Source organism: Pteropus medius, unplaced genomic scaffold (genome assembly GCF_902729225.1).
Source record: "Pteropus medius unplaced genomic scaffold, Ma_sr-lr_union100, whole genome shotgun sequence".
Classification (NCBI taxonomy): domain Eukaryota; kingdom Metazoa; phylum Chordata; class Mammalia; order Chiroptera; family Pteropodidae; genus Pteropus; species Pteropus medius.
Window position 1 is genome coordinate 7,763,016 of NW_024349801.1, and position 27,723 is coordinate 7,790,738.

The following is a 27,723-nucleotide window of genomic DNA, read 5'->3' on the forward strand; positions in this document are numbered from 1 at the left end:
AAAAAAAAAAAAAAAATTCTATGAGTTCCCACTAATTTATGGAAGAGGAAGCAAATCTCCTCCATTCATGCTCCATCTAAACACCAACTCTCATGATGCTCCCACCATACTTCTCCCTTATGCCAGGGTGATGGGTTAGGCAGCCTCGGTTTCCATGGAAATTCATGACAAGGACACCCTCATAAAAGCTATTCCAACTATTTCTCTCTACTTGTTAGTGCCAGCCAGGCCTGCCACATCTGACAAAGGCTGTGCCCGATGGTTGGCTCTGGCCTGGCTGTCATCCAGGCTACTGAGGCCTCCAGAAACACAACCTTTGCCAGACAGATGATTCCTGAAGCTCGGGCCTTCAGAGCTCCATTACACTGCAGCCAAAGGGTATCCCCAAGGCCTAGACAGGACAAGAACAGCATTTACTCCCCTCGGACAATGTCTACAGTGTACCTGACGTGTGCCAGTCATTGTGCAGTAAGCTGGACAAACACAGCCTCCCTTCCAAGGTCTGACAGAAAGGGAGGAGGCACAAGATGCCCACAGAAGTAGTAATTACAAGTATGACAAAGCTCCCAAAGAGAAAAGAGTGATGGAATGAGGCAGATTAATGGGGCCGTATTCCAGACCGAGAGGGGGAAGGTGAGGAACTGACCAAATCGATGGGTTCTCTGAGCCAGAAAGGCCCTCGCCAACAAGGAAACCACGGCACAGAGGACAGAAGTGATCAGAACAACTGTTAAGAGTTTGCACACCAGCTCACAGAACCCTTGCAAAAACCCAATGAAGTACTGTAATCCTCATGTCACAGATCGGGGACCTGGGCCCACAGAGAGGAAGTGACTGGGCCCAGGTCACGTGGACGGAAGGAACAGAGAGTAGATGACAACAAGGTCTATCTTGCCCTTTTCCTCCCAGAATTTGACTTCTCCTTTGAGTTCTTGCCCTCGACCCCAAAGATTCGCTTCAATTCTTTTATCATTCCCCCAAAAATAAGGGACACTAGACTATATGTTCCATGAGGGCAGGGAGCTTGTCTCAATTTTTGGACACCCTGGCCCAAGTCTGACATGTTGTAAGTACTCGATAAATATGTTAAATAAAAGGATCGCCACACACCCTCTGATATTTTACATACACATTTAAAGTCTTCTTGAAGGGCAGGTGCAATCTGAGAAATTCTCTTTCACCAACTGTGTTTACTGAAGCTGTAGTCACACCAAATACGATTGATAAAGGGCATTCGAAACTGCTCTAGTACCCTGCACAAGGGAGTATCAGGTGACCCTCAAGATGATGATGATGGATGAAGGGGACACTGTGGTACTTTGAAAAGCATTGTCGTTACATCTCACAGCTCCTCCCGGCAAAAGAGGGGTCTGTTTCCACCTCTTTGAATCTGGGCTGGCCTTGTGACCTGTTTTGACAATAGGATGAGACGGAAGTGATCTGGTGCAAGTTCTAGAGCCCAGACCTCAAGAAACTTTGCGGCTTCTGCCTCTCAGAATGTTCATTTGAGGCCACCACATGAGGAAGGCAGGCTATCCTACTAGAGGATACGAGGCCATTTGGAGAACAGAGGCCCTCAGCTGACAGCCAGTACCAGCTGCCAGCCATGTGAGTGAGACCATCTCAGAATCATGCAAAATAAACTGTTGCAGTTTTAAGCTACTAAATTTTGGGTTTGTTTGTTACACAGCAATAGATCATGAAAACAGTCATTATCACTGTCGACAACTACCACCATTCATTTAGCAATTAATATGTGCCAGGCATTCTTCCACTCACTCATATGTTAACTCATTTAATCCACGCAACCACCTGATAAAGTGGATTTTTCCTATTTTAAATAGAAGGGGAAACTGAGGTGTGGAGAAATGAATGACTTATTTAAGGTCACCCACAGGCGAGTATTTGAACACAGATGTCTGTCTCAAGCCCACAATCTTAATCCTCTACAAATATTATAGTTTACATTTATTCAGCACTTTCTGTATGTCAGGAATTGAACAAAGCCCTTTACATGAATTAACTCAGTAAAAATTCACTGCAATCCGCAAGGCAGTTATTTTGATTATCCTCATTTTCTGGATGAAGAAAAAAAAGCTAGACAGGTGAAGAAATCGGCCAAGGTCATGGAGCACACCCGGATTTGGACAGACGATGTGGTTAAAGTATGTTAGTTCTTAACCACTACCCTGTACTTGCCTCTGTCTATAATAAAATTCCTTGAGTCTACCAAACTGATATGTTCATTCTGCAGCCACGGGACTGTTAGGCTTTTGATCAACACTGCCCACTTCTTTGTCAAACACACTGAGATGATACACTATGTACTACTCTGTAACACAGCCCACATCCAAGCTTAATAAACTGGCTAGAACACCACTGATGGTCTCCAGGCATCAAAAAACAAGTACTAAAATGTAAATATGGATAAAGACCTCGCAAAGGCCCTGCAGCTTCCTCCCTCACCCCGACCTCTTCCCTCCTTTCCTCCTTCTCTCCCCACCTCCACCCTCCCTTAAGTCAGCCACCATGTGAGAAATCCAACGATTATGAGACTACCGTGCTGTGTGGAAACCCTAGCTAGCCATGTGTGATCAATAAATAGTTATTGATAACTACTGAATAAATGAATAATGGAGGAATGATATGAGCAATAACAAATGAAGGCAAAGAGACAGCCAATTAGTGGCCCGTACCTTTGACCAGTCTTTGAGAGCTATAGCCGAGACCTGTTTTCCTGACTTAACACTTCCAACATATCAGCTCCTCTTAAGTTTTTACCATCTTGCAGTAGAAGAGGCTAATTCTAAAGAAAGAGACCTCTTCTCTCTCAAGCCTGAGGTCTGGTACCTCCTGGGACTGTGGGAAGAGCAGATGGAAAGTTCTGAAAAGCAGGACCTTGGACTGTGGGCTTTACCCTGAGACTTCCAATGGGTGGCTTTGGTGGAAAGACTTTCAAGCCCAGGGAAGAAGCCAGGTACAGGCTCTCCCACCTATCCTCTGGTCTCTGGGAGATCCCATTCTTCCAGAATCCATGTCACTGGTCCAAGTATTGGACCGCTGACAGAAGCAGAGGGGGAGCCTTACCTCTGGATTGACATATAAAGCCAATCTTCCACAGTGGTTATGTTCTATAAAGTCACCAAGAACACTGAATTAGCAAATGCTGAACCACTGCGCCTAGGGGAAATATAGGGTTAGGTTCCTATGAGCCTCCGGCCACATTTTCATCAACCAATTAATACACAACCTCATTTTTTGTGTTTCTGGGTAAAGACGCTTTATTTAATATATATTGTGGATTCATTAACATAGAACTCACAGCCAACAGCAATATGACTCTACATGCCTGAACAAAGCTTATCTAATGTGTTTTATTTTCTCCATGAGGCATATCACAGCCTTCTTGTGCTTAGGAACACTGGACAGAACTTGGGGGCCATTTGAAACAACAAAATCACCAACGAAAAGCACAAAATATTAGAAAGTAAATAGTAAATAGTCTGTGAAAAGGACACTTGTTAACAGGATGAGAGCTGAAACAAAGCAGCCAGGTGGGAATGTGTATGTAAGAGGATTAATTTTTTCGCCACTCTATTCATGTCCACGAATGACTGCAAAAGTGCCACAAGATTTGGTTTAGGAGTTACAAGTAAATTTTAGTGAGTAGGCAAATTTAGAAATAGGGAACCACCAATAATGAGGACCAACTCTGGACGCTGAGAGAAAGTGGCTCTCTCGTCGGGCTGCTGGGATGGGGCTGCTCATGGCCACATGATCTGTTCTTTAGACAGGGCTGTCTGAGAAAGGATAGAACAAGGACAGAATACAGAGGCCAGCAGAAAGATGAACAGAGAATGAGAAGCAGTTCCTGTTTCTGCTCCTCAAGATCCTGGTTCCTTGGACTCAGTGAATTAGAGAATGTGAGCATTCTTCTCAGCCACTAATTCCAGTAAATTCTCTTTTTTCGCTTAAACTAGTTTCTGACCTTACCGGGCAACAGATCCCAACTTGTGCACTGGGCAGTAGGGACTGGGGACATCAGACACACTCTCACTAGAATCAGGACAGGTGACAGAAAAGATTGGGCAATTAGCGGCAAGAGGAGAAAGGCACACGCTATGTACTGGCACCAATGACAAGCGTGTGGGCACACACAGGTGTCAGAGAAAACATGGAGTCCCGGAGTGGCCCAATTCTGGCCCAAGTGCTTCCTGACATAGGGCCTAAGTGTCTCTTAGTCTAGGTGCCCCCAGAAATGGATGCTGATGCCAGGATGCGTTTACAAGCCGTTTATCCAAGAATCACTAGAAGAGGTGTGGGGCAGTGAGACGGGGAGGGAACGTAGCCAGTAAGGTGTGTATCACCAACCCTGTGACCCCTGTGGGCCAATGGGGCTAATGAAGCCAGTGGAGAACACATCAGAGTTGTCCCAACCAAGGGCAAGGGTACTGGGGTATCGACCCACCAGCTCCCCATCTGTCCTCGGTCTCTTCCAAAGGCATTAACTCTCCAGGACTTCCCTCCACCAGAAGCCAGCAAAAGCCTTCAGGTACAGTGGCAGGTGTTGGCACAGGTTTGTGCCAAAGAGATAAAGACAGGCGCCAATAGTGTCTACAATGGTTTCTGTTCCCTGCCACAAAACCAACCAGTCCAAATCACCAAAGGCCTTGAGCAGACCGAAACCCGGTTCACGCCTACTATACTCTTCCCCCAATAGTTCGCATAGCTCATGCCCTTACCTTTTCCAAGTCTTGGCTCAAGTGTCATCTTTTCAATGAGGCTTTCCACACCCTCAACCCCAATCCTGACCCTCACCATTCCCCTCCGGCACTCTATTTCTTTCCATATACGTGTAATGTATTCAATTACAATTTATAAGACCAGTCATCAACCTGTGCCACACATTAGCTGACATTCTACAGTCAGGTGACAATGCAGGCCTGAGTCTTGACATGCACTGAATTTGATAAGTGCCACCTAGGATGCAGGCCACCCCAGGAGAAAGTTCTACTGAGATTACCCAGTAATTTGCAGAAGCACAGCTGCAACAGGATGCTCAGGGTCTGTGATCAGGTGTCACACCTAAATCTGGGAGAGACACCTAAGCAGATGGCAAAGCCAGCAGACATGCTCGATTCCACATTTTCAGTCTCTGTGGGAAAATAAAGCCACCTGACCTCATGAAGTGGGACACAGATTCACCATCATGATCATCGCAGCAGCTGCCACATGGAGAACACCTTTATGCTTGAGGAAGAAGGAAAAATATGGAAGTAAAGGAAGTGGGCAGTGCAGAAAGAGGAAGGAGGTATAGTCTAGAACTGCACTGTCTGCTATAGTAGCTACTGGCCAGATAGGGCTATTGAGTACTCAAAACTGAATTGATGCAAATTGACATGTTCTGTGGGTATCAAAGATACATGGGATTTTGAAGACTCCAACCAAAAACAAGAATTTAAAATCTCATGAACAATTATGTTTTGTACATGCTGAAATACCACAACTTTGGATACAGAGTTATATAAAATGTATTATTAAAATTAATGTAATCTCTCTTTACCTTTTTTTCAAGCGGTGAATAGAAAATCTTAAACTATACACATGGCTGGCGTTGATGGCTCATGTCGTATTTCTTTTGGCCAGTGCTGGTCTAGAAGAAGCCCAGTTTGTGTAAAGCAGAATGCGAAGATGCACAGGGCAGTATGAGTGGGATGGGAGAAGGAGTGAAGTGTCTATGTAGATCTTTTGCCCCCTTTTATAACTGGGCTGCTTGTTTTCTTATTATTAAGGTATAAGAGTTCTTTGTATAATTTTGATACAAGTCTTTTTTCAGCTATTTTTCAGGTCAAATATTTTTTTCTGACCTGTGGCTTCTCTTTTCAATCTCTTAATCTAAGTTTCCATAGCACATGTTGATTTGGGAAAACTGGCCTGATACAGTTCCTCTAAAAAGTGTGGTACTCTTGGGCAAATTATCCAAGCATACTTAACTCACCAGTAAAAGGGCTTAACTCACAGGCTTATTGTGATGACTGAGAACTATACATGAATATCTATACACATGATGAATGGCCACATATGTGCTTGTGATGCTCCGCGCAATGCTTACTCATGGCACATGCTCAAGAAATTCAATAATTACTATGCCTAAAAGGTGCTCCCAAACTTTTACAAACACTCCCTATCCTGGTGCCAGCAGTGCCTCCCAATTCCATTTCCCCCAACACCTCTCAGGGGTTGGCTGGCAGCCAAACAGAGGGAAGGGGCTCAAGTGGGCAGTTAGGAAGTGAGAAGACATTTCCAGGGCTCCATGAAAAGATCACTAACTACAGATGCCCTGGCCCGAGGCATGTGAAACCTTGAAAGGATGGAAAAATCTATGTCATACCTCACCCATAGCATCTAGGACAACTTGAACATTTACTAAGGAAACTAAAACAGGCTATCACCTTCAAAAATGATCACTTTGTCCCGAAAAAGCAGAAGTAATGATTAAAATTTATGGGTCTAGACTTGAGCCAAGAATCACATCCGTGCTGATCACTGTTCATGCCCATGTGCTCACGCTAACATCTCCAGAGTTTCTTCGCTCATTTGCCCCATAGTAAGCACCAGATGGCAACGCGAGGCTCCAGGAAAGTGAAAGTAAGATTGGAACGTAGCCCACAGAATGCTGCCCACAGAAAGTTGATGCAAAGGAAAAACATTGCATCAACTAAGAAGCATAAATAATGGGTTCTATTGAAAATAGAATGAGCCATAAAGGAAATGCAAATGGGAACCACAATAAGATGCAACTTCACTCCCACTAGAATGGCCATCATCAAAAAGACAGATAAGAACGAGCGCTGGCAAAGATGTGGAGAAACTGGAACCTCGTCCAGTGCTAGCTGGAATGCAAAACGGTGCAGCCACTTTTGAAAACACTCTTGGCGCTTCCTCAGTGAAACAGAGTTACATGTGACCTAGCAATTCCACTCTTAGGTATATATATCCAAGAGAATGAAAACATATTCACATAAAACTTTGTACACAAACGTTCACAGCAGCATTATTCATAAGTCGAAAAGTGGAAACAACCGAAATGTCTATCAACTGAATGAATAAACAAAATGTGGTCTATCCATACAATGGAATACTATGTAGCCATCAAAAAAGGAAATGAAGTACTTATACATGCTACAATGTGGATGAACCTTGGCAATATTATGTTAAATAAAACAAGTCAGATGCAAAAGGCTCCGTATTATTTAATTCAATTTATACGAAATGTCCAGAATGGGCAAAAGTATAAAGACAGAAAGTAGATTCCTCCTCAAAAAAAAAAAAAAAAAAAGGTCACCAACAGCACACATTTATTGAAAGCATCGTTGTTTCAAATTGGGGCAATCGGTGGCCAGATGCCAGAAGTACAGAGGCAGCAAGACAATGCTTGCTTCAAGGAACTGGCGTCCAGTCTTCTCATGCCAGACCTAACTCTGGTCGGCAAGTCTGCGTAGCCCTACATTTTTGGAACCGGCTTCGAAATGGAAGGTCATTCAAAGCCTTATTCTTTTTTTTTTTTTTCCACTGTGTCTCCAAGACCTGACACCGAGAGCCACCAGCCAGTCAGTCATGTGTCGATGGAACTGCTGTAGCACTGGAATGGAACCCATTAGCCACAGCCAGGCTAACAGGTCACAAACAGTGCTCCAAAGCCTGCTTCTCGAGAAAGGAAAATGACACCCAATTCGTTTCTCAGAAGATGGGCTGTTTTACTAACAAACACCTAAGCTGAGCAATCAACTAGCACTAAAACCCAGCTGTCAATGTAGGCTTCCCTCCATATCGAGTTTTTCATCAAGAAGATCACAAAAATAACACCTTCATGAGGTTGCTGTATGGATTAAATGAGAACATATCAGCAGCTCTGGTCCACGGTACAGGCTCTATGTCTTCCTACCACCTTGAGATTGTGAGATCCACAATCTCAAGGGGAATCAAGCTGTTGCTTTCACAGCCTGGGCCAGAATAAATGTCCAACCACGAGGAGAAGGAAGCACACTCACAAAACCACACTCACAAGACCCTTCCTTCATTTACCAATGAGTTTCCTATCTGTAACAGATGGAAAAGCTGATGGACGCCCAGGTGCTAAGCAGGGTGGAGGGTAACATATGAGTCAGTGCAATTTTCCTGGGGACAAATGAACACTGTGCCCGAGTCCACGACACAGCCTTTCCTTCCTCCAGAAATCCTTTTAGAAACTTATCCTAGGAAAATTACCAGCGATGTGCCTGAGAGTTAGCTATAATATTGTTCCCAGCATCAGTGTTCGACACGGCAAAATAACAAACTACGTAATATCCAAAATTAGAAGATTGGTAAAAAGATAAAATTAAAATTAAAAAATAAAGTGGAGAAGTAGTGCCATTTAAAACATGACAGAGGCGTGGAGTGGAAAGATTTGCACAACTGGAAACAATCTAAGTGTAATCAAAAGGACAGGTGGATTCCTCAAGGTGTACCCACTGAGTGAAACCACTAACAGGAGTCAAAATAACACTACCGATATCGATGTGGATACTTCACAATATATTACACACTAAGCACAAATTACATTTTCTGAAATATAAAAAAAAAAAAATGCATGGGAATGATATTCATCAAAGTATAATTCTGGTTCCTCTAGGGCAGGAGGACTATACGTGAAGACAGTTATATTTATAATATTTTATTTCTTAAAAAAAAAAAAAGATCCAAAGCAAATACTATGATTTATCTACGTTGGTTAGGAGAACGTATTCATTTTTTATGGTTGCTATATAAATTACTATAAAATTAGTGGCTTAAGACAACACAGATTTATCATTTTACAGTTCTGGAGCTCAGAGATCCAAAAGGGGTCTCGCTGGGCTAAAATCAAGGTGCGGGCCTGGCTTCAGGGAAGTCCTTCTGGGCACTCTAGGCAAGAGTGTCTCCTTGTCTTTTCCAGCTGCTGGAGGCCACCTGCCTCCCTTGGCTCATGGACCCCTTCCACCTTCAAGGCCATTGATTTCATCACTCTGACTTCTGCTTCTTTCATCACATCTTCTCAGTCTCCGGCCCTCCTCCTTTCCTCTTTCACTTATAAGGACCCTTGTGGTTACATCGGATAATCTAGATAATCCAGAATAACTTCCCATCTCAAGATCCTTAACTTAATCACATCTGCAATGAACCTTGTACAATATAGGGTAATTCTGGAGATTAAGATGAGGACCTCTTTGGGGGTAGGAAGGATCACCTTTATTTTACCTAACAGGGTATAAAGAAATAATAATAGCAACAATAATAATAGCAGCAACAGCAGCTAACTCTTATTGAGTGCTTTGGGATACTTTGAGGCAATACCCCAAAAGCATACTACATAATTAGCTTACCTAATCCTCATGAGAATCCAGTGGCAAGGCACCGCTATTATCCCTCTATGTAGATGGTACGATGAGAAGTTAAATAACTTGGCCATGGTCACAAACATTGTAAGGGGCAGAGCCAAAATCTGAACCCAGGCAGTCGGACTCTAGAGGACATGCTCTTGAGTGTTTGTCATCTTAGTCTCTAGACCTATCTCAACTTCTAAAATAGCTCACAATAATAATAAAACATGGTCACAATATAGCACAAACTGCCAAGGGCATAATACTAAAGAGTATTATGAAAGGATTGCGCTTTGTAAACATATATCTGTCTTGCATAAAAAAGATCTGGAAGGGTGTACACACATACGGGCCTCTGGATGGGGGCTGAGGGAGTTGTTACCCTCAGTCAGTTGTAGCTTAAGATGTTTCTACTAATGAATACATGCTACTTCTACAATGAGAAAAAGAAGTCATTTTAATTAAGGAAAATAAAACAAGGTCAGAGGAGACCAGCTCAGAACCCTCTTAAACAGGAAATCGGCATAATGTTCACCCTTGGCCACCCAGCCTGGGCCCTTCTTGTCCCCTCACCAGGGCCACAGGTCCTCTTCCAGCCAGTCCCCAGGCAGGCGTGGGGGGCTGCTGCCACCAGCAGTGGCTGGCAGCAGGCCAGAAGTGGCCTGGAGAGACTGGGCGTGGTGCAGAGGGGATATCTGGCCATTGGGACCCCCTGAGGCTGGCACCTCCCCCGTGAGCCCTGTAGAGTCCCCTCTTCCTGCCACATTTGCTATGTTCTGTGTTTACTGTAACTTTGTTAATCTCCATTCTACAAATTAGTAAGTTTCCATGTTTCTCTTAGAACAGGATCCTTCTTCACATGCACAGACCTGCTGTCCCACCCCAGACTGTCTCCCACTGTGGCCACCAGCACAACTCGTGTAAGATGAGAGCAGCATCTTACAGCATCGTCCCAACAGTGCCGGGAGAGTGGAAAAGGCCTCTTTCATCCTAAACTGGTATCATCACTGATTCTGTTTACAAACATTCACCATCGCCCCGTTGACACTACTCCAAGTCCAGGCCTCCCCAGACTTGCAGAAAGAGAAAGCCAGGAACGGAGCTGCCTGCCTACACCTCTTTCTCAAATCCAAGGACCTTAACTCCAATAGGACCCCCAGCCCGGTGCCAGAGAATAGCAAGAGGAAGAGGCCTCTACATGTGTGGACTGCACTGCGCCCTCTCCCGTGCCCCCAAATAGCCACAAATGCATGCTCTGCAAGCGATCATGGCAGCGTGAGCACAAGGCACCCTCTGTCAAGTACATACCACGCATGCTACATGCATTTACAAATTTAATGCTCATAACAATCCTACAGGGTAGTTTTGCCATTGCCCCATCTCCCAGCTGAGTAAACTCAGGCCCAAAGGAACTAAGAGGTGGAGTGAACTGCCCAGGGTCATACGGCCAGTGAGCGGAGGGCCAAGACCGGAACCGCTGTGTGTGGTTAAAGAGGAAGTTGTCACAGAGATGCCCTATCATAACCCAGATACTGCCATCTCTGGAGAGAATGAGAGGGACAGAGGCTGAAAGGGCATCTAGGTCCTTTCCCTGATTTGTCTGCTGTGTATTTGTGAAGCACCCACTGCAGGCCAGGCACGGGCTAAGTGCTGGGGATTCCTCCCTGGTGAGCAAGACAGACAGGTACCTGCCTTCCAGAGCTCACAGTCTGAGGTGAGGACGCCGAGGACCTGGCTCCAAGGTCAGGCTTTGCCAGAGGGCAGGAAAGTCACCGCCAGAATTTCTGGCTTCCACTTCAAACTGCATAGCATTTAAGTCTCTTCCAAAACAAAACAAGACGTGTCACTTTGCTAGCCTAATATGAGGAAATGCACACTTATATCTAAGATAGATATGGGAGGGGCAGGCGGTGGGAATGATCTTTCCAAACGGACTCACCAAAGGATTTCTTTAACGGCTCCCTCCCCTAGTTAGACATCCAGAAGAGCTTTAACTTGCAGCTACCAGTCAGGAGCCTCTAATTACACAAAGCGGGACACACCTGCATTCCAGGTCTTGGCACTACTGCGAGAGACAGAGGCTCCCTGTGCCCGGCCCTCTGGCTTCTCAGAGTGGAACGTGTCCACACTCCAGCTGTCTCTCCTCTCTCCACCGACAGCCAGATGGAGTTCTGGGCTGGGACACCTAATTCCCCAAAAGCCAGACTGAAAGAAACTCATGTCTACACCCCACAGCCATGGGAGCACAGAGAACCGGATCAGCCACAACTAACTAGACTCAAACAGGTCCTCCAAAGGGGAGGCTTGTTTGCTTGGAGTAGAGATTTCAAGAGGAGACAGGAGAGAAGCATGAGGAGTAATAAAGAGAACAAACCTTACATAGTGTTTCCCAGGCACCTTTCTAAATGGCTTACCTACAGGACGTCATTTGATCCTAACCGCCCTCCAAGGAGGGTGCCATCATTCTCCCCATTTTATGGGTGAGGAAACAGCAGCACAGAGAGGTCAGTCTCTTGCCCAACGTCACACAGCTAATAAGCAATAGAGCCAGGAGTCAAACCCAAGCAGGCTGGCTCTAGTCCCCACATTTCACCAGTACACGGCACCGCCCCTCACACCCTCATGGCCCAAGCCAAGACCAGTGTAGCCAGGAAGCAAGATGACACTTGGGATACTCTTAAATTCTTTTACAACCAACTCCAACTTACCCATAATATCTGTGGCCAGAAGGATATATCAATTGCCAGGCTCACCCCACTGCCCCTCAGGCCCCTTTTAAAGGGGAGTATATTAGTTTGCTAGGGCTGCTATAACGATGTACCACAAACTGGGCGGCTTAAACAACAGAGATCCATTGTCTCATAGTTCTGGAGGCCGGGAGTCCCAGCTCTAGGTGTTGGCAGCGAGGACCTATGCCGTGCCTCTCTCCTAGCTTCTGGTGATGGCTGGCAATCTTTGGTGCTCCTTAACTTGCAGATGCATCACTCCAATCTCTGCGTCCATCATCACATGGCCTTCTCTACCTGAGTGTGTGTGTGTATGTCTTATCAGGGTACCAGTCATATTGCATGACTTCATCTTAACTAATTATATATGCAGTGACCCTATTTCCAAATAAGGTCATTCTGTGGTACTGTGGGGTTAGAGCTTCGACATATGAATGGGGCGGGGGGAGGGCGGACACAATTCAATCCATTACAAGGACCCATCCCTGCCCATAAGCCCTGAAAAAGCCACACTATGTTCTCCAATAAGAGATGCCATCTAAACCATCCACAACCCCACCAAAGCTGACCAGAGAGGATACTAGCCTCAAAACAGCCAATCTCCCCGTACTGGCTCAAAAAGAGCCACCAATCAGAGGTGTCTCTCGGGAGTCCATTTTTGGGAGGCTGGGAAATCAAAGCCTTCTGGGCACAGAGAGTCAAAATGGAGAGAGGCTTTGCTGGGGAGAGTCTAGCAATGGCTGCAAGGAATCCTCAGAGGACAGAGGAGGCTGGTTTATGGGGAGACGTCACCCCCAGTGGCTCTTCTCACACACAGGACAAGGGAGTCTTCAGTGCCACCAGCATTCCTTCCCATGAGGCCCAGTGGTAAGGTTGCTCATTTTCTTGGATCCCTGCAAGACACGCACACACACACACCGCCCCTCACCACACACACAACACACACACACAACGCTTCTGTTTTCTAGCCATCAGTGGGGCTCCTATAACCACCTCTGCAACCTCCAAAGTTAGGGGCTGTGGAAGAGCCTGGGAGATGCCCACCAAACTCATTTCCCACCCTTCCTAGAACATAGCTGGGCCACATTTCCCAGTATCCTTTGCATCTAGTCACAGGACAAGTAGTGGTCAATGGAAGGTGGGAACCTTCCACTATCCAGGCCTTGCTTATCAAAACCTCCTAAGCCATCTTCCACTCTTCCTCTTCTCCCACATGCTCACTGGACACATAGATCCGGAGGTGGCCTCAGATGCCTTAGGGGATGGGGGTGACACCAGACGGTAGAGCCCCACTCCACAATCCCACTGAGTCATGACTTAAATGAGAAACTTGTCTCAAGAAATCATTTGCTGCTGCAGTTAGCCTACACTGAAGCATATAGAAGCTTTATGGCTATGCCCTCTGCCCGGAATGCTCTCTCCCCAGCGTTTCCCATGGCTCCCTCTTTCTCACCCTTCAAATCCCAGCTCAGATGTCACCTTCACAGAGGCTCCCTTGATGCCTGCCCTATTGAAATAGTGCTTCTGATTCCTCTGTGTCACAGTGCCCTGTTTCTTTCCTTCCTGGCATCCATCACAATCAAAATGATTAAAGATTAGTTTAACTTTTTCTGTCTTTCCTGTGAGACTGTAATCTCCTCTAGGGATCTCCATTGTCCTGTTCACTTGATCCCCAGTGACAAGCCTAATACCCGTTACACACCAGCTCCTCTTTGAGTATTTGCTAGAGCAACAAAGAAACGAATTCTAAGAACATCAAATGATCGTCATCCAGGACAGAAGACAACCCTTGCGTAACCACAGAAACCAATTCCTCAACCGTCCAGCACACAACCAGGTCTGTACGAATGTCAGGAATAAAAACGACGGCTCTGTTTTTCACACCCGCGGGCTCCAACATGGAGAACATATATCCCAGGAGGAGAGCAGGACAATTCATCGGGTGCAGCAAGGAAAATCATTATCTAAATGGAAGTTCTAATGTTTATCTCCTTTCTACAATGTCCTTTTGTTTGATAACGATAACAATGAGGACAAAAGCAGCCAATACTTGAGCACCTACCTCCTGTGTGCCTGGCCCTATTGAAAGCAGGTTTTACACATTCATTTAATCCTCTCCAGAGCCTCCTGAGAGAGGTTAATTATTCCCATTTTACAGATGTGAAAATGGAGACACAGAGAGGTGACATGAGTGGTCCAAGGTCACACCCCAACTAAGTGGCATCTGAACCCCGGCACTCAGGCCCCAGAGTCTGTGCTATTATATACCAGAACTGCACATCTATAATTGAAAAATAAATAAGTTTACAGCCCCCAGGGACTCTGGCTAAATCTCAGTTCTGGTGGATTCTTGACTGAAGGAGCTTGGAGACCACTTTCAAACAACAGATTTCTTCTTAAGAGATGCCAGTGAGAAAGCATCTACCTCCTATTATTTTGAAAACATTCTGATAAAATAACAACTTTCAAAAATACTTATTTGTTTAATAAGTAAAAGGCCAAGGATGGAATTCAGAACCAGCTGAGATACAGCACCACCCCATTTCTGTTAGCACCTGCCACACCGCTGTGTTCACGGTCTCCTCTCGGCATGTCTGTCGCCCCACTAATCAGGGCACATCTGGGGTCTCCTTCCTCTTGGCACCTCCGGCACCCGGCAGAGTGCGTCCTCTATATGCATCAGGAATGGGTGTATTTCCCTCCTGTTGCAACGAAGTCTGCACAAAGCTGTGGTTCTTGGGTCCCTAGCTCAGTGCTTCTCTGTCACACGCAGAACTGAAACACCTCTGAGGTGATGTAGGAGAAAGTAACACAGAGCAGGAAGCAGCTTTGAGACTCCGAAGGCAGTCAGAATGGGTGCAAACTGTAGTTCTGCCCCTTCCCGACCATGTGGCCTTGGGCATGTCCGTCTCCTCAGGACTCAGTTTCCTCATAAATAAAGCGGGGATAATTCCTGCTTCACAGGGTTACTTTGAGGATTTAATGAGTTTTCTATGTAATGTGCTTGCACAGGGACCAATATACAGTGAGCATTCATTAGAGGTGGCTGCTGCTGCTTTTATTATTATTATTATTATTATTATTATTACTATTATCATCATTATTATTATTATTAGGCAGGCAAACCAAGCACCTAATACCAAGAAAACAGAACCGCTCCTATTGTTGAGAATCCCTCATTCATGGGCAGCCACAACTTACCAAAAATAAGCAGAAAGAGAAGTGAAAGTGAAAACTTCAGGATAAAAGCCTATTTAGTAGAGACGGATGCTGTCCGAGCCCTCAAAAGTGACTTATCACCACACCAACCCTACCAGACCCCACGAACAGGTGGCACCAAGGAGCTCCCAGGGCACATTCGAGACCTCCCAAATGGAACAGACGTGGGAGGACCCCGAAGGTTCAAGGTAGAAAGGCCCGAGCAGGGCCGTTTTCCCGCTGTGGTCTGCTCAGCTGGTGCCCCAGGAAGGAAAGAAAAAGCACATGTGGGCGGCACCTCCATGAGCTCCTCCCTCCAGCCAGAGAGTCACAAGGAGACCAGTGCTGGGAGAAATCTCTTACGGTATTGTTTCAATTGTGCAATATTTCCCACATATAAAACAGAACATAAACTCCATTTAATTCTCACCCAATATGATAGGAACTATTATCCCACTTGACAGATAGGTAAACTGAGGGACCTAGTAGATGATAGAGCAGAGATTTGAGCCTAAAGTCTGAATCCAGAGTCCAGGTATGCTCGTGGTCCCCTGGCTCCAAGGTGGTCACCATCAGTTTCTTCCCAACCTGGACGCACGTGCCACTCCCTCTCCAAGAGGAGATTCTCCATTCCTTGAACCCGAGTAGGCCTTGGTGACCTGAGCTGATGCAAGTGGCATTCTGGGGCTGCCGATGCAAGGTCCTGCAGCTTCAACCTGGAACTCATGGAACTCTCGCCCTGGGGTCATGTAAGAAGTCCAACTACCCTGGGACCACCAGTCAGGAGGCGCTCAGTCAACAGTTCCAGCTGAGCCCAGTCCTCCAGCCATCACTATCAAGGTGCCAGATGTGTGAGAAGATTCTGGAACCTTCCAGACCAAGGGACATACCAGTTTAGTACCACCGAATGACCTCAGTCCAGGGCATGAAAAACAGAAGCATCATCCAGCTGAGCTCTGCCCAGATCTCTGACCCACATATCTCCTCGCTCACACTCAGTGGGCCACTGATCCCACTTCAAGGCAGCCAACCTGCTGGTCACCTGACAAACTCCTCCCTCAGCTGAGGAGTCTGTTTTTCCTCCAGAGAGGAACTCCGTCCCTCCCCCTCTCTCTCAGCAGAGTCCAGCATCCAATATGACGGCAAACATGGGCTGACCCATCAAACGGCTCTGTCACGACAGGGTCAAAGAGAAACCCTAATACACCCAGTGGTATTTTATGGCTCTAAGCAAAGCAAAGCATCCCCAGCCTTGACCTGCTAGATGCCAGGAGCACCCTCCCCCCAATTATGACAGCTAAAAATGTCTACAGACTTTGCCAAATGCCCCAGGGGAATTACCCTGGTTGAGAACCACTCGCTGCTTTAGTCGGTGGAATCCACGTGTGTCTATCTTCGCCCAGACCCACATGTGGGTTGTGATACCTGCCAAAAGTCACATGCCATTTGCCAAGTATCCCATAAGCACACGCTGTGCTCCCTCATGCCTGTCTGACCCTTTGCAGACCTCACAGTAACCTGCAAATTCCCCCTAAGAACCCCGAAAGGAATGCTACAGCTGGAGGGTTCCCCTCAGGATGCCAGACTTACAGCGGGTGGCTGTGAATACAGCCCTGAGAATCCCTACCCAGGACCCAAAGTGGTCCAGGGAGCACCATTTCTAACTCTTTTCCCCAGAATTGGCTTTCTGGTCTCTTTACAAACACCACCAACATAGCCATCTCACACAGGACTGCCAGAGCATGTCCGAAAATGCAGTCACATCACATCTCTTCTGGGTACCCTTCCATGGATCCCCACTGCTCTCCAGAAGTCTAGACACCTAAGCAAGACTGTGCCACCCTAGAAAGCTGGACGCTACTCATTAGCAACGACGGCAAAAGTAACAGCAGCAGTGCCCACAGTCTGAGTGTTTATCCCACGCTCTGCGCCGTGTTGAACCCCTCTGATGTATTTCCTCCTTCATTCATTCCCAACCATAACTTCGTGGGGTGGACACCACTATTATTCCCATTTTACAGATAAGAGAATTAAATCTCAGAAAGCGGATATAACTTGGTCGCAGTCACACAGCAAAACTTATCAAATGGTGCTGGAAGTCAAGCCCCAGGCTGCCTGTCCTTAATGAAACAATGTAGGCTCCATGAGGATTTTAATCTATTTACTGCTGTATCTCCAGTACCTAGAACAGTGCCTGGCAGAGCAGGCATTTGTCTGGAAGGGTGGGTGGGTGGGTGGATGGGTGGGTGAGAGGGAGGAGGAGGAGGGAGGGAGGCAGGCAAGGAGGCAGGCTCTCAAACAGTATATACCAAACCTGGTTAATTACAAGGGTCACCTGGGAAGCCTATTAAAATACAATACTGAGTCTCAACCAACCTGGTGAATGACAGTCTTCCTTAGCCACTCCCAAGAGAAGGAGCTGCTTTTAGTTAACTGAATGATGGGAACTACAGGGCATAGATTTCAGGAGCCAAAATCCTGCTGTCTCATGCCTCTAAGAAAGAGCTTCGGGGGAAGGTTCCAGTAGCCGATACTTTTACAAGTTCCCCACACCCCCGGTGTTTCTGAGGGTCAGCCAAGCTTGGTACCGGCTGATCCAGAAGAGAAAGGACTCCGTCCACTCTTGGCGTAGCACACCTGTATTTACAGTCAATGCCCCTTCTACCCCCTGCAGGCCCCGCCCCCACCCCAGCTGCGCCAGGTTTTGGGGCCACCTGGGAGGTCGAGTGTGGCCAAAACAAACAAAACTGAGAGGAAAGTTGGCTGCCTCCACACACGGTCATCTTCAAAGCAGGGCTCTGGCGCTGGGCCATCTGAGGCCTGCTTGGCTCTGAAGCCAGGAGAAATCTTTCAGAAAGCTGTTTAATGTCACTCATGAGAGAAATCAAATGAAGAACTACGTCAAATCACTAGAGTCCACCTGTGAATGGCCAAGTTCGGAACGCGCCCCTCTCCCCCATCACAATGCGGATGAAGGTTTGGGGGACAGGCACTCTCGTGCCTCATGGGCTTTTGTGGGGTGTCGCCAACCTGCCAAAGTCAAAATACCCTGTACTCTTTAGCTCGGGAGTCGCACTTACAGGAAGTTGTCCTTCAAATATACCCTTGTGCATATTTGTGCATGAAAGAACGCGAGGACGACCCTCACGCACTGCTGGTGGGAGTGCAAAATGGAGCAGCCGCCTGAAAAATAGTCTGGCAGTTCCCAACATGATCGAACGGAGTCACCACGTGACCCAGCAATTACACCTCAGCACACACGCAAGAAGTGAAAACGTGCATCCACACAAAAACTTGCTCACAGCAGCACTATTCCTAAGTGCCAAGAAGTGAAACAACCCATCCATCCATGAACGAACAAACTAACTGTGGGAAATCGATGCGGTGGAATATTATTTAGCCAGAGAAAGGAGCAAAGTACCGATACACGCCACAACGTGGACGAACCTTGGAAACGTTGTGCTCAGTGAAAGAAGTCAGACACAAAAAGCCACGAGTCTATTTAAAGGAGACGTCCAAAACAGGGAAATCTAGAGACAGAAAAAAGACGAATGGTTGCTTAGGGCAGGGGAGAAGGACGGGGAGTCGAGGGTGATGGCTAACGGGTGCAGGGTTTGTTTTAAAGGTGATAAAAATGTTCTAAAACTGACTGTGGTGGTGGTGGTTGCACATACCTGTGAATATACTCAAAACCTCTGCATCGTTCATTTTAAATGGGTAAATTCTCTGGTATGTGAATTCTCGCTCAATGAAGGAGAAGGAGAAGAAGAAGAAGAAGAATGCAAGTACAGTAGCTGCGGCCAATAGCAAAAGACTGGAAATAGCCCAAATGTCCATCTCTAGGGGTTACACTGCAGTCAGAAAACTACGCGGCCACGGGAGAAGGCAGAGCAATGTGCTCTTGAGAAACCACCTCCAAGATGATTACTCGATTTAAAAAAAGAAATCAAGGTGTAGAAGTGTATGTAGTAGGGATCCATTTGTGCAAAAAACACAACACACACATCACCCAAGCACAGAATACTTCTGGAAGACAAAAGACTTTGATAATGAGCTTGCCTGTGGAGCAGGGATGGGGGCTGAGGAAGAGAAACGTTTATTTATGAACTTTTTTGGCTTTCCCCCAAGTGTACGTTTTAATTTTTCATTTAAAGAATAGTCAATAAAAATGCAAATTAAAGCAAGTATCTGCAACTGAAAGCTGCTTAAGTCTTCTTACTCTATTTGTCAAAAAGTCTTAGAAACTTTAGGAACTGAGCCAATTGTCTGATCTAAGGGGTGTGGGGAAGGGAAGATGCCTCCACCAGACCAGCTTCATTTGAAAGCTACAGGACATTCGGTGGCTTGCCCTGTCCACATGCAGCTGAAGTAAAGGCCTCTCATTCTGTGGTTTGCAGTGAAACAAAACAAGCATTTATTTGGCTTCTGAGCTATGAGTTTCTACTCTGGCCAGTTAGCCCTTCAGAGGCCAGACAGGATGACCATCCATGGCAACCAAATGATCCCTGATGCTGTCAGACAGAGAGCACCCCCTGCCCGCCCAAGTGAGCTGTCTGAATGGCATTGCCAAGTTGACCCACTCGGGCCTGTTATTTCACCAGTAACTAGCTGAATCTCCCCCATCTGCTCTAGTCCCATCAGAGACGCAGACAAAGTGGCCACACTCATTTTTAGAAAACGAGAAGAAGGTATCAAACCAACAACTACAGTGACAAGGGAAGGCGGGAAGGTGAGACGGTGCATAGGCCAGAACTTGGGGAGGACAGGCCACACTGCCCCGCCCAGCAGGTACTCACAGAAGCCCTCGATTTTGTCAGCCGTCTTACTCCAGGCCACTTGCCGCGTCTCCATGATCACCTGGACAGTCCTCCGCTCCGGGGTGGACTTGCGGAAGCTGAACACAGTCATCACCGTGCCCAGCTCCAAGGCCCTCTTGATCTGGCTCTTCTCGTATTCCGGAAGGGTGTCCACGTTGACCATGGTGGTCATTGTCAGCCACTCCAGGGAGAAGGAAGGAGTGAGGGAACAAAGAGGCTGGAAGGGCAGAATAAAGGAGTGACTTGGTTTTAGTTAACCGAGCGGGATTTAGTTAACAGGGCTTGGACTTCAAGAGCCAAAATCCTGTCTCATGCCCATCGGCGTGAGTTTAAGAGAAGATTCTAGTGGCAGCATGAATTGCTGACCACTCAAAGCCCACACAGGACACACTAAGGTTTAAACAGAAGTGGAGGTATGGGAGGAGGTCCCTGACCTCCGTGGTCCAACCGTTATCCAGGCTTTGAATAATCAAATCACCCCGGCCTGGTAGTGAGCCTCTCCCTCCCCACACTTCTATGCTATAGAATATTTGAATAGCCAAAGCAGCCCAGACTGGCTCCCACCCTCCACCCCCAGCATCTTTTGCTATCCTGCCTAGAGATATCTAAGCATCCCTTTACTTCCTAAGTGAAACCGGGAACAGAAGAAAAAAAAACAAACTTTCAGAATATGTCTGTGGAGACCTCAGCATGGAAATGGGGCCAAAAGGACAGAAAATGTCAGGGCCCACCAGCCTCAAGTTCAAATCCTGGTGTAGGTTCCTCCTGACTGTGTGGCCCCGGGAAGTCTGTGTGACTTCTGCAAGCCTCAGTTCCATCCTTTCTAACAGGAGTGTTGGGACAGTCAGGAAGCCTGGAACGTGATGTCGCAAGCAAAGCACCTAGCGTGCTGCTCAGCATCCGGCAGGTGTTCTGGATCGCCACTCACTCCCCTGCACGGTCAGTGTTCATCAGGGAGGTGCTGGAGCCCCAGATCTTGGAGCCATCCTTGTCTTGCCTCTCTCACAACCAAAACCAATCCACCAGCAAAGCCAGAACCCAACCTGTCTCGCCCCTTCCCGGGTTCCTTCTAGGATCTTATACTTCGATTATTCTAAGCGCCTACTAATTGGTCACTCTGCTTCTGCCCCAACCCCCTACAGTCAACTCTCAGACCAGTAGCCAGAAGAATGCTTTCAGAACAAGAGTGAAATCGTGTGGCTCCCTTGCTCAATGCTGCAGTCACTCTTGTTCTGCAGAGCCCCCACTACCAATTCTGCCTCCCAAATGTCCAAAGACACACTGCCTGCCACTCAAGAGGGGACTTGAACTGAAGGCTGGCTAGCTGCAGACCCTACACCAAGTCACCTAAGCCCTCGGGCCTCATTTCCACACCTGTAAAGGAGAAGATAGATGACAAGCACCTCCAAAGGCTTTTGCGAGGATGAAACTAGCTTATCTCGGCCCTTAAGACAATGATGCAAAGTCAGTGCTACTCAGATTTACCTATTGTTAGCACTGCCAACAATTGTTCTGTATATCTTTGTTTTTTCCTCCCCTCCCTCCGAAACTCAGCCGTGACTCCATAGAGAGGCTGGTGGTCAAAAGGGCTGTCTGGGCCAGTCTGCCTCTGATCCCCAGAGCCTTCTGCCAAGTTGCTCAAATTTAGGGCCTCAGTCCCTCACCTATAAAATGGGGATAACAATACCACCTCCAGAGACACTGGAGGACTGAAAGCTACCATGTACACACAGCCCCCAGCATTTAGCAGGGCCTCAGATAATGTCAATCAGCCAGTTGGTCAACATGTTAATCTAGTGTCAACTACATGCCAGGTCCGGAGCTGGAAACTAAGAAGCAAATGAGGAGGAATGGGGAGAGGCCCAGACCTTGCCCTTCACCCCCTCCTCCCTCCTCCCTCTACCTCACACCCACGGCCAAAGGCAGCTCTGCAGGTACATTGTCAGCCGGAGATAATATTACGAATTATACCTGCTCTGTTCATCTGGAAACAGACCAGTGGGCAAAGGCCCTGCAGGACTCAGGGTGTGCCAAAATTCCGCCCAAAGTTAGCCTCCCACCTCTTCACCCTCTAGTCCAGGTAAAGCGGAGGGACAAGGTGCCCCTGGCCAGTCTTATCCAATAACTATTTATTGCCCCAGCCCAGGTACCATCACCTGCTATACATCTCATTTATCTCAATGAGAAATACCAGAGGTGAAAACTGAAGTCCTGAGAGGTGAAACGACGTGATCAAGGTCATGCAGACACGTGGCCACATCAGGATCAGAACCCAGGTCTGAATCCCATGCCCCTGCTCCTTCAGCACCTGCCTTCTGGAATTCAGAATCCTGTGGCAGAATGTGGCCAGAGAGCAACTAATCTGGCAGCCCCTGTCTCTCTCTAGAGATTAAAAGACTTATCCACGGTGACACAGCGGGAAAGTGGCAGAACCAGGATTTGAACCTGGTCCAGCTCTGCAGCTCTTCACCATGCTGACCACCCCAGCCATGAGCCTTTGGAGTTCCCCATTCCCAGGTTTCAAGACCAATGTGCAGGAGGGCATGAATAGGAAACGCCCTGACACAATGCCTCCACCTTCGATTAGACCCGCCAACCAAGAGGCACTTACCCAGGCCCTCAGTTCTATCTGGCTCTGGGAGGGCCTTGGACTTAAGTGTCCCGGGATTCCTGTACATCCAGCTCAGGTGCCCAGTGGATTGGCTCAACGATAAACATCAAGTCTCTCATGCTGTCTCTCGCCAAGAACTGGAAAGACATCCTTATGGCCACAAGATCCTTCGAGTCAACCACCAAAACCCAGCCAGCTCCCTACCCAGGCTTGCAGAGCTGGACGCTTCAACTAAGGCAAGGAGGTCTCCAAGGCCTTGACCCCAGCGGAGGGCACTAGCCATCACAAGCAATTTCCATTTTGCTTCTGCTTTCAAAAAAAAAATGAAATAGTCTTGAAATCCCTTTTTTGTTCCTGTTTCTCAGCTTCCCTGGGTAATTTTGTAAAATGACTTATGATGTAAATACAAACGTGGCTGGGATTCAGTAAAAGGTTTTGCCGTTTTTACTTTTCACGGCCTTTTCTTGGAAATAAACTTCTGGAATACAAGGACCCAGAACCAGAAAGCAGGGGAACTTTCTTCTCTTTGTTGCTTTTTACACATGTTAGGCTAGTACAGGATTTCATACAAAATCCCCAAAAATAGTTGTTAAAATTTGGCAGTCACATCCCTGAGAGGTAACCACCCCTTCTACAACTTAAGAGACGTTACTGCTCCACTCACACCTGCCCTGCAGCATCGGGATACATGTTGTCACTGCGAGAACAGGCAGTGTCAGCCACTGCAGGCAGGAATGTGAATTGGTTCCACTGTTTTCTTAGGGCAACCTGTGAGTACCTATTAAAATGTAAAACATACATGTGCTTTGATCCAACAATAACATATGTGCAGGAACATGCACAAAGATGTCCACGGAAGCATCGTTTGTAATAGAAAAAGACATAAACCAGTAAATAATTCACTGCTCATCAGTGTGTGTTGGGGGGAGTCCCTTAAATAATGTGCCATATCTACTGGAAAGCATGAGGACTATTTATAAGCAATTTAATCTGGAAAGATTCATGAGATAGATGAAGAGCTGTACACCAATAAGTATAAGATAACTACATTTTTAAAAAGCTGCTTATAAATCCAGATGGAAGAGGTTAGAAAGGATGACTTGACTTTTTATTCATGTAAGTGGTGACACTATGAATGAGCTTTACTTTTTTTGTGTTTTTATTGTTTTCTAAACTAAGACGTGTTTTCAAGTTTTCTCACTGGCCATTTTCCACCATCTCCACCCAGCAAAGGACTATTCACAGGGGTCCTCAGCTTTGACTTCCAGAGGAGCCACCCCACGCTCAAGGTTGAGTGCTGGGGAGGGTGGGCAGTTGGGAGAGACAGCAGCATCATTAGGCAATTTCAGCATCCATGAAGCCTGCAGTGGTTATTGTCCCTGAGCTAGTACACACAGCTTTGTAATAGGGTAAGTGCCTGGGGCTTGCATGAACCCCTACATTAGTAAGCCCTCCCTGTCGACCTACAGCTAAGGCTGATGACCCAAGCCCCACGCAGGGCCCTTAGCCAGAGGGTGAAGAACTAGGCCGCACCCTTTCAACAGATAAGCCCCAGTTCTCAACACAGCCCTGGAGTGTAGGCTTGGGAGGCCCCAGAGTCTATAGGAGAAGAAACTGAGGCTCAGGGTTCTTCAACTTGCCCAGAACCATACAGCTGGAACTGAAATTCAAATTAAGTTGATTGACAGGGCCACCTGTTTCCCTTGAACCACGTCAGCCCCCTAACCCCACGACACTCTTTTGTAAATCTCATTCGAAATTAGGTGCTAACCTCAGCCCCCACCCCCAGCCTCCACCGAATCCAGACGCCAACCCCCAGGCCAAATGGGACACATCCTTCCCTCAAATTCTTCCGCTACGGGGATAATGACCTGTTTGGGATTCCAAAACATAACTAAGAAAACGCACAGACGCACGCACAGAAATAGGCGTACAATTGTGAGGTGGGAGAGAGAATCATAAATCCCCCGAACACTCTCCCGGTCCCTCCCGGGGAAGGGCTGCGCCTTCTGTGGTATCGCGCCGCCACCCACCCACCTGTGCAATACGGGGAAGTGCCGGGGACGGCCCGGCCGCGCACGGTCGGCGAGCCCTGGGCACAGAGGTGGCCAGAAACACGGCCCGACCTCTCGCAGGACCCTGCGGCCACGGGAGCCTCGAACGCCAGTGCGCGCGCGACCCCCCGAACGCAAGCCGCGTCGCTTCCTCCGGGTTCCCATTCAAAGCCGGGGCCGCCCTAGGACACCCACCGGCGAAGTGGCGTCCGCCCCGGGTGAGGAAGTGGTCGGCGGCCCGGCCCGGACTCCTGCCTCCACCGCCTGGACCTCCGGCCCCGCGGGCGGGAACCCAGACGGCGCTCCCCCCTCTGCCGGTGCCAGCTGCGCCCCGGCGCAGGTTGCCCCTCGGACGCAAACCACTGGGCGCCAATTGCCCGAGCACAGGTCCCCGGGCGCCCACGTGAGCTCCCTTCGGGCCGGGCCACCCACCTGGCCGTGCCCCCGCCGCGGGTCCCGGCTCAGGGGTCCCGCGCGCAGCCGCCCGCCGTCCGGGCTCCGGGCACTCCTCGCCGCGCACTCCCCACAACGCGTGCGCTGCTACTTCTGCTTCTTCAGCCTCTGCAGCGCGCCACGTGACTCCTCTGGGGCCGCCCCCCACGCCCCGGCCCGCCCCACCCCACCCCTTGCCCGAGGCCGGCCCTGTCCCGCCCGCTGCTTGGAGCACCCCAGTGCGGCGGCCCGGCCTGGGACCCAGCCTGGGACCCGGCCTGCGCCCACAAAGGAAGAAACCGACGCAGCGGGAGGGAAACAAGGTCACTTGCAAGGTAGATAAAACTTCCAGATAGAGTAGCATTTATGGAGTGTTTATTGCATACACGTGCTTTACATCCATTTAATATACACCTCACAAGCACCGATAATTGACAGTTCATGGACGTAATTTGAAATCACTGAGCCTGCGCTGGTGTCAGACCACCTGTTACTACTTGGGGCAAGCCACTTAAATGCCCCCAGACTCAGTTTCCCCGTCAGAGAGGATCAAAATAGCGCTGGCCCTAAAAGTTTATTGTAAGGAACTTAGAATACCAAGGAATCGATCTCCCATTTTCCCAATGAGATTTCTTTTATGGCTCACTTTATAAACTTAGCCAAATGCCTAATTATGATATTTAGTTGACTCATTAACTACCTGTGTCTATTTCACGTCACATACTGTATGATGTAACATACTCTTTAGGAGAAATATTGCCTTGTTCCATTCTCCTTTTTCATGAAGCAATGTTATTCAAACCTTCCATATGTATCTTTGATGCGAATGTCTTCGTGGTGACTAGAGCCAGCTTTAGGGTCACTTACAGAGCTGTCAACACATTTTACTGCTAAGTTGCTTGAGTTACAGTGTTTTTTGAATCTATGAACGTTGCTGTGACTGAAAATGTTGCATATGAAGCAACAGGACTCATTTGCTAGCTTTAGAAAAATCCACGGATTCATGTTTCACTGCTCCTGTTTCAGGTGTGTGCCAGTGCTATTCACCACATGTCACATACTGCACTGTTTTTTAAAGAGATCTTTGAAAGGCGTGTTATAACGTCAATCACTTGGAATCACGGGGCCAATTTCCCAAGGAATAATGGCTAAATCTGGGTAGAATTTCTTTGCCTTCTTTTTCGTTGTTGTTTTCAGACCTTCAGCATACATTTCCATCCATCCTTTCAACACTTCTATTCTGGTACATGTTATATAATGTACATATTAGTACAACCGTATGTGTATAATTTATTATCACAAAGTCCACATGTACAGGGAAGCATGTCAAATCTCTTGCTGATAAAATGAGACTGGTTGCAAACAGAAGATTTGGAGACTACTAAAGGAAGCCTTGGCTCCTAACCTCTGTCCAGACAGATGCTAATTCTGGTCAGAGTTTTCTCTGGTCCCCAGGCATTAAGAAAAAGAATGTGTAGAACATGCTTTCATTGAAAGAACTCACTTTGAATCTGTGATCATGAGTCTACAGCATTTTTGGAGTTAAGATGTCTGTTGTGTATGAAATGATGGTCATAGCAGATGCAATTTGCTTTTTTTTTTTTTTTTTTTAATTGCTTTTTTTCTTTACCTCATTTTTTACCCTCAGATAAACAGCCAAAGGAATCCAGTGCAATAAATGGAAGTGTTTGGGGCTCCTCATCTCTTTTGTTCAAACTTCAACTTGGTTGTTCAGAATAAATTGAGATAGCAGCCCCTGTTCCTAAGGACTTGAACATAAAATGACACTTCTTTTTCAAAGCATAATAGGTAGGGGGAGAAGCCACCTGTATAGTTAGGGATATATATGGCAGAAAGCTCCTGTCATGGGTTAGCTATGGTAGAACATCAGTTGGTGAGTGGAAGAGGCAGGATTTAAACCTGGGTCTGGCTAGTGCCAGAGCTCATGGACACGCAGACCCACTGGCCCTCTCCAGCATTAATAGGAGGCATTCAGGCAGGGAGAAGTGAGTGTAACTGCTCCACTTCACAAATGGGTCAGGAAATGACCTCAAAGGGTGGAGGGAACTTTCTTTTCCTTTTCATATAAAAAGAAAGAAAGGGGAGAGAGAATAACGTAAAAGAAAGTAGTCTTTTAATCAGCATTGTTTCAACTTCTTACTCTGGGTCCCTTACTAGTCCTCGGGTAGGCACATGTTTTTTTTCCCACACCCCTCTTCCATCTCCTAGCAGCCATGGGGCCTTGGATCATTAGCCCCTTGCTGCCTCAGTTTGCCTCTGCAAAATGGGTATAATAACTGTACCTACTTCCCAGGGTGATTGTAAGGATTTAATGAGACAGTAGAAATAAAACAGGCATCCCAGTTCAACCATAAGGGCTGACTTTTTAATATTGTTATTGGGAAGAAGAAAAAGCCCTGTGGTACAGTGGGATGATATGGAACTAGAGAATAGGGAGATCAGGATTTACATCCCAGCTATTTC

General features: G+C 47.3%; 1 protein-coding gene and 1 non-coding gene across 2 annotated transcripts in view; both read right to left on the bottom strand.

Annotated features, from left to right (window-relative positions):
• PLCG2 (phospholipase C gamma 2) overlaps positions 1 to 25,372 on the bottom strand; it is a 137,016-nt gene extending 111,644 nt beyond the window's left edge. Inside the window, exons 1-2 of the mRNA XM_039888809.1 lie at positions 25,240 to 25,372; positions 20,122 to 20,359 (exon numbers count right to left, since the gene is read on the bottom strand). Coding sequence (XP_039744743.1) covers positions 20,122 to 20,314 — 193 coding nt within the window. The 5' untranslated portion in view covers positions 20,315 to 20,359; positions 25,240 to 25,372. The remainder of the gene's footprint in view (positions 1 to 20,121; positions 20,360 to 25,239) is intronic.
• Positions 7,573 to 7,695, bottom strand: LOC120581107 (small nucleolar RNA SNORA54). The gene has a single exon (XR_005647157.1). It is a non-coding gene; the product is annotated as a small nucleolar RNA SNORA54 (small nucleolar RNA).
• Positions 25,373 to 27,723: the final 2,351 nt, after the last annotated feature.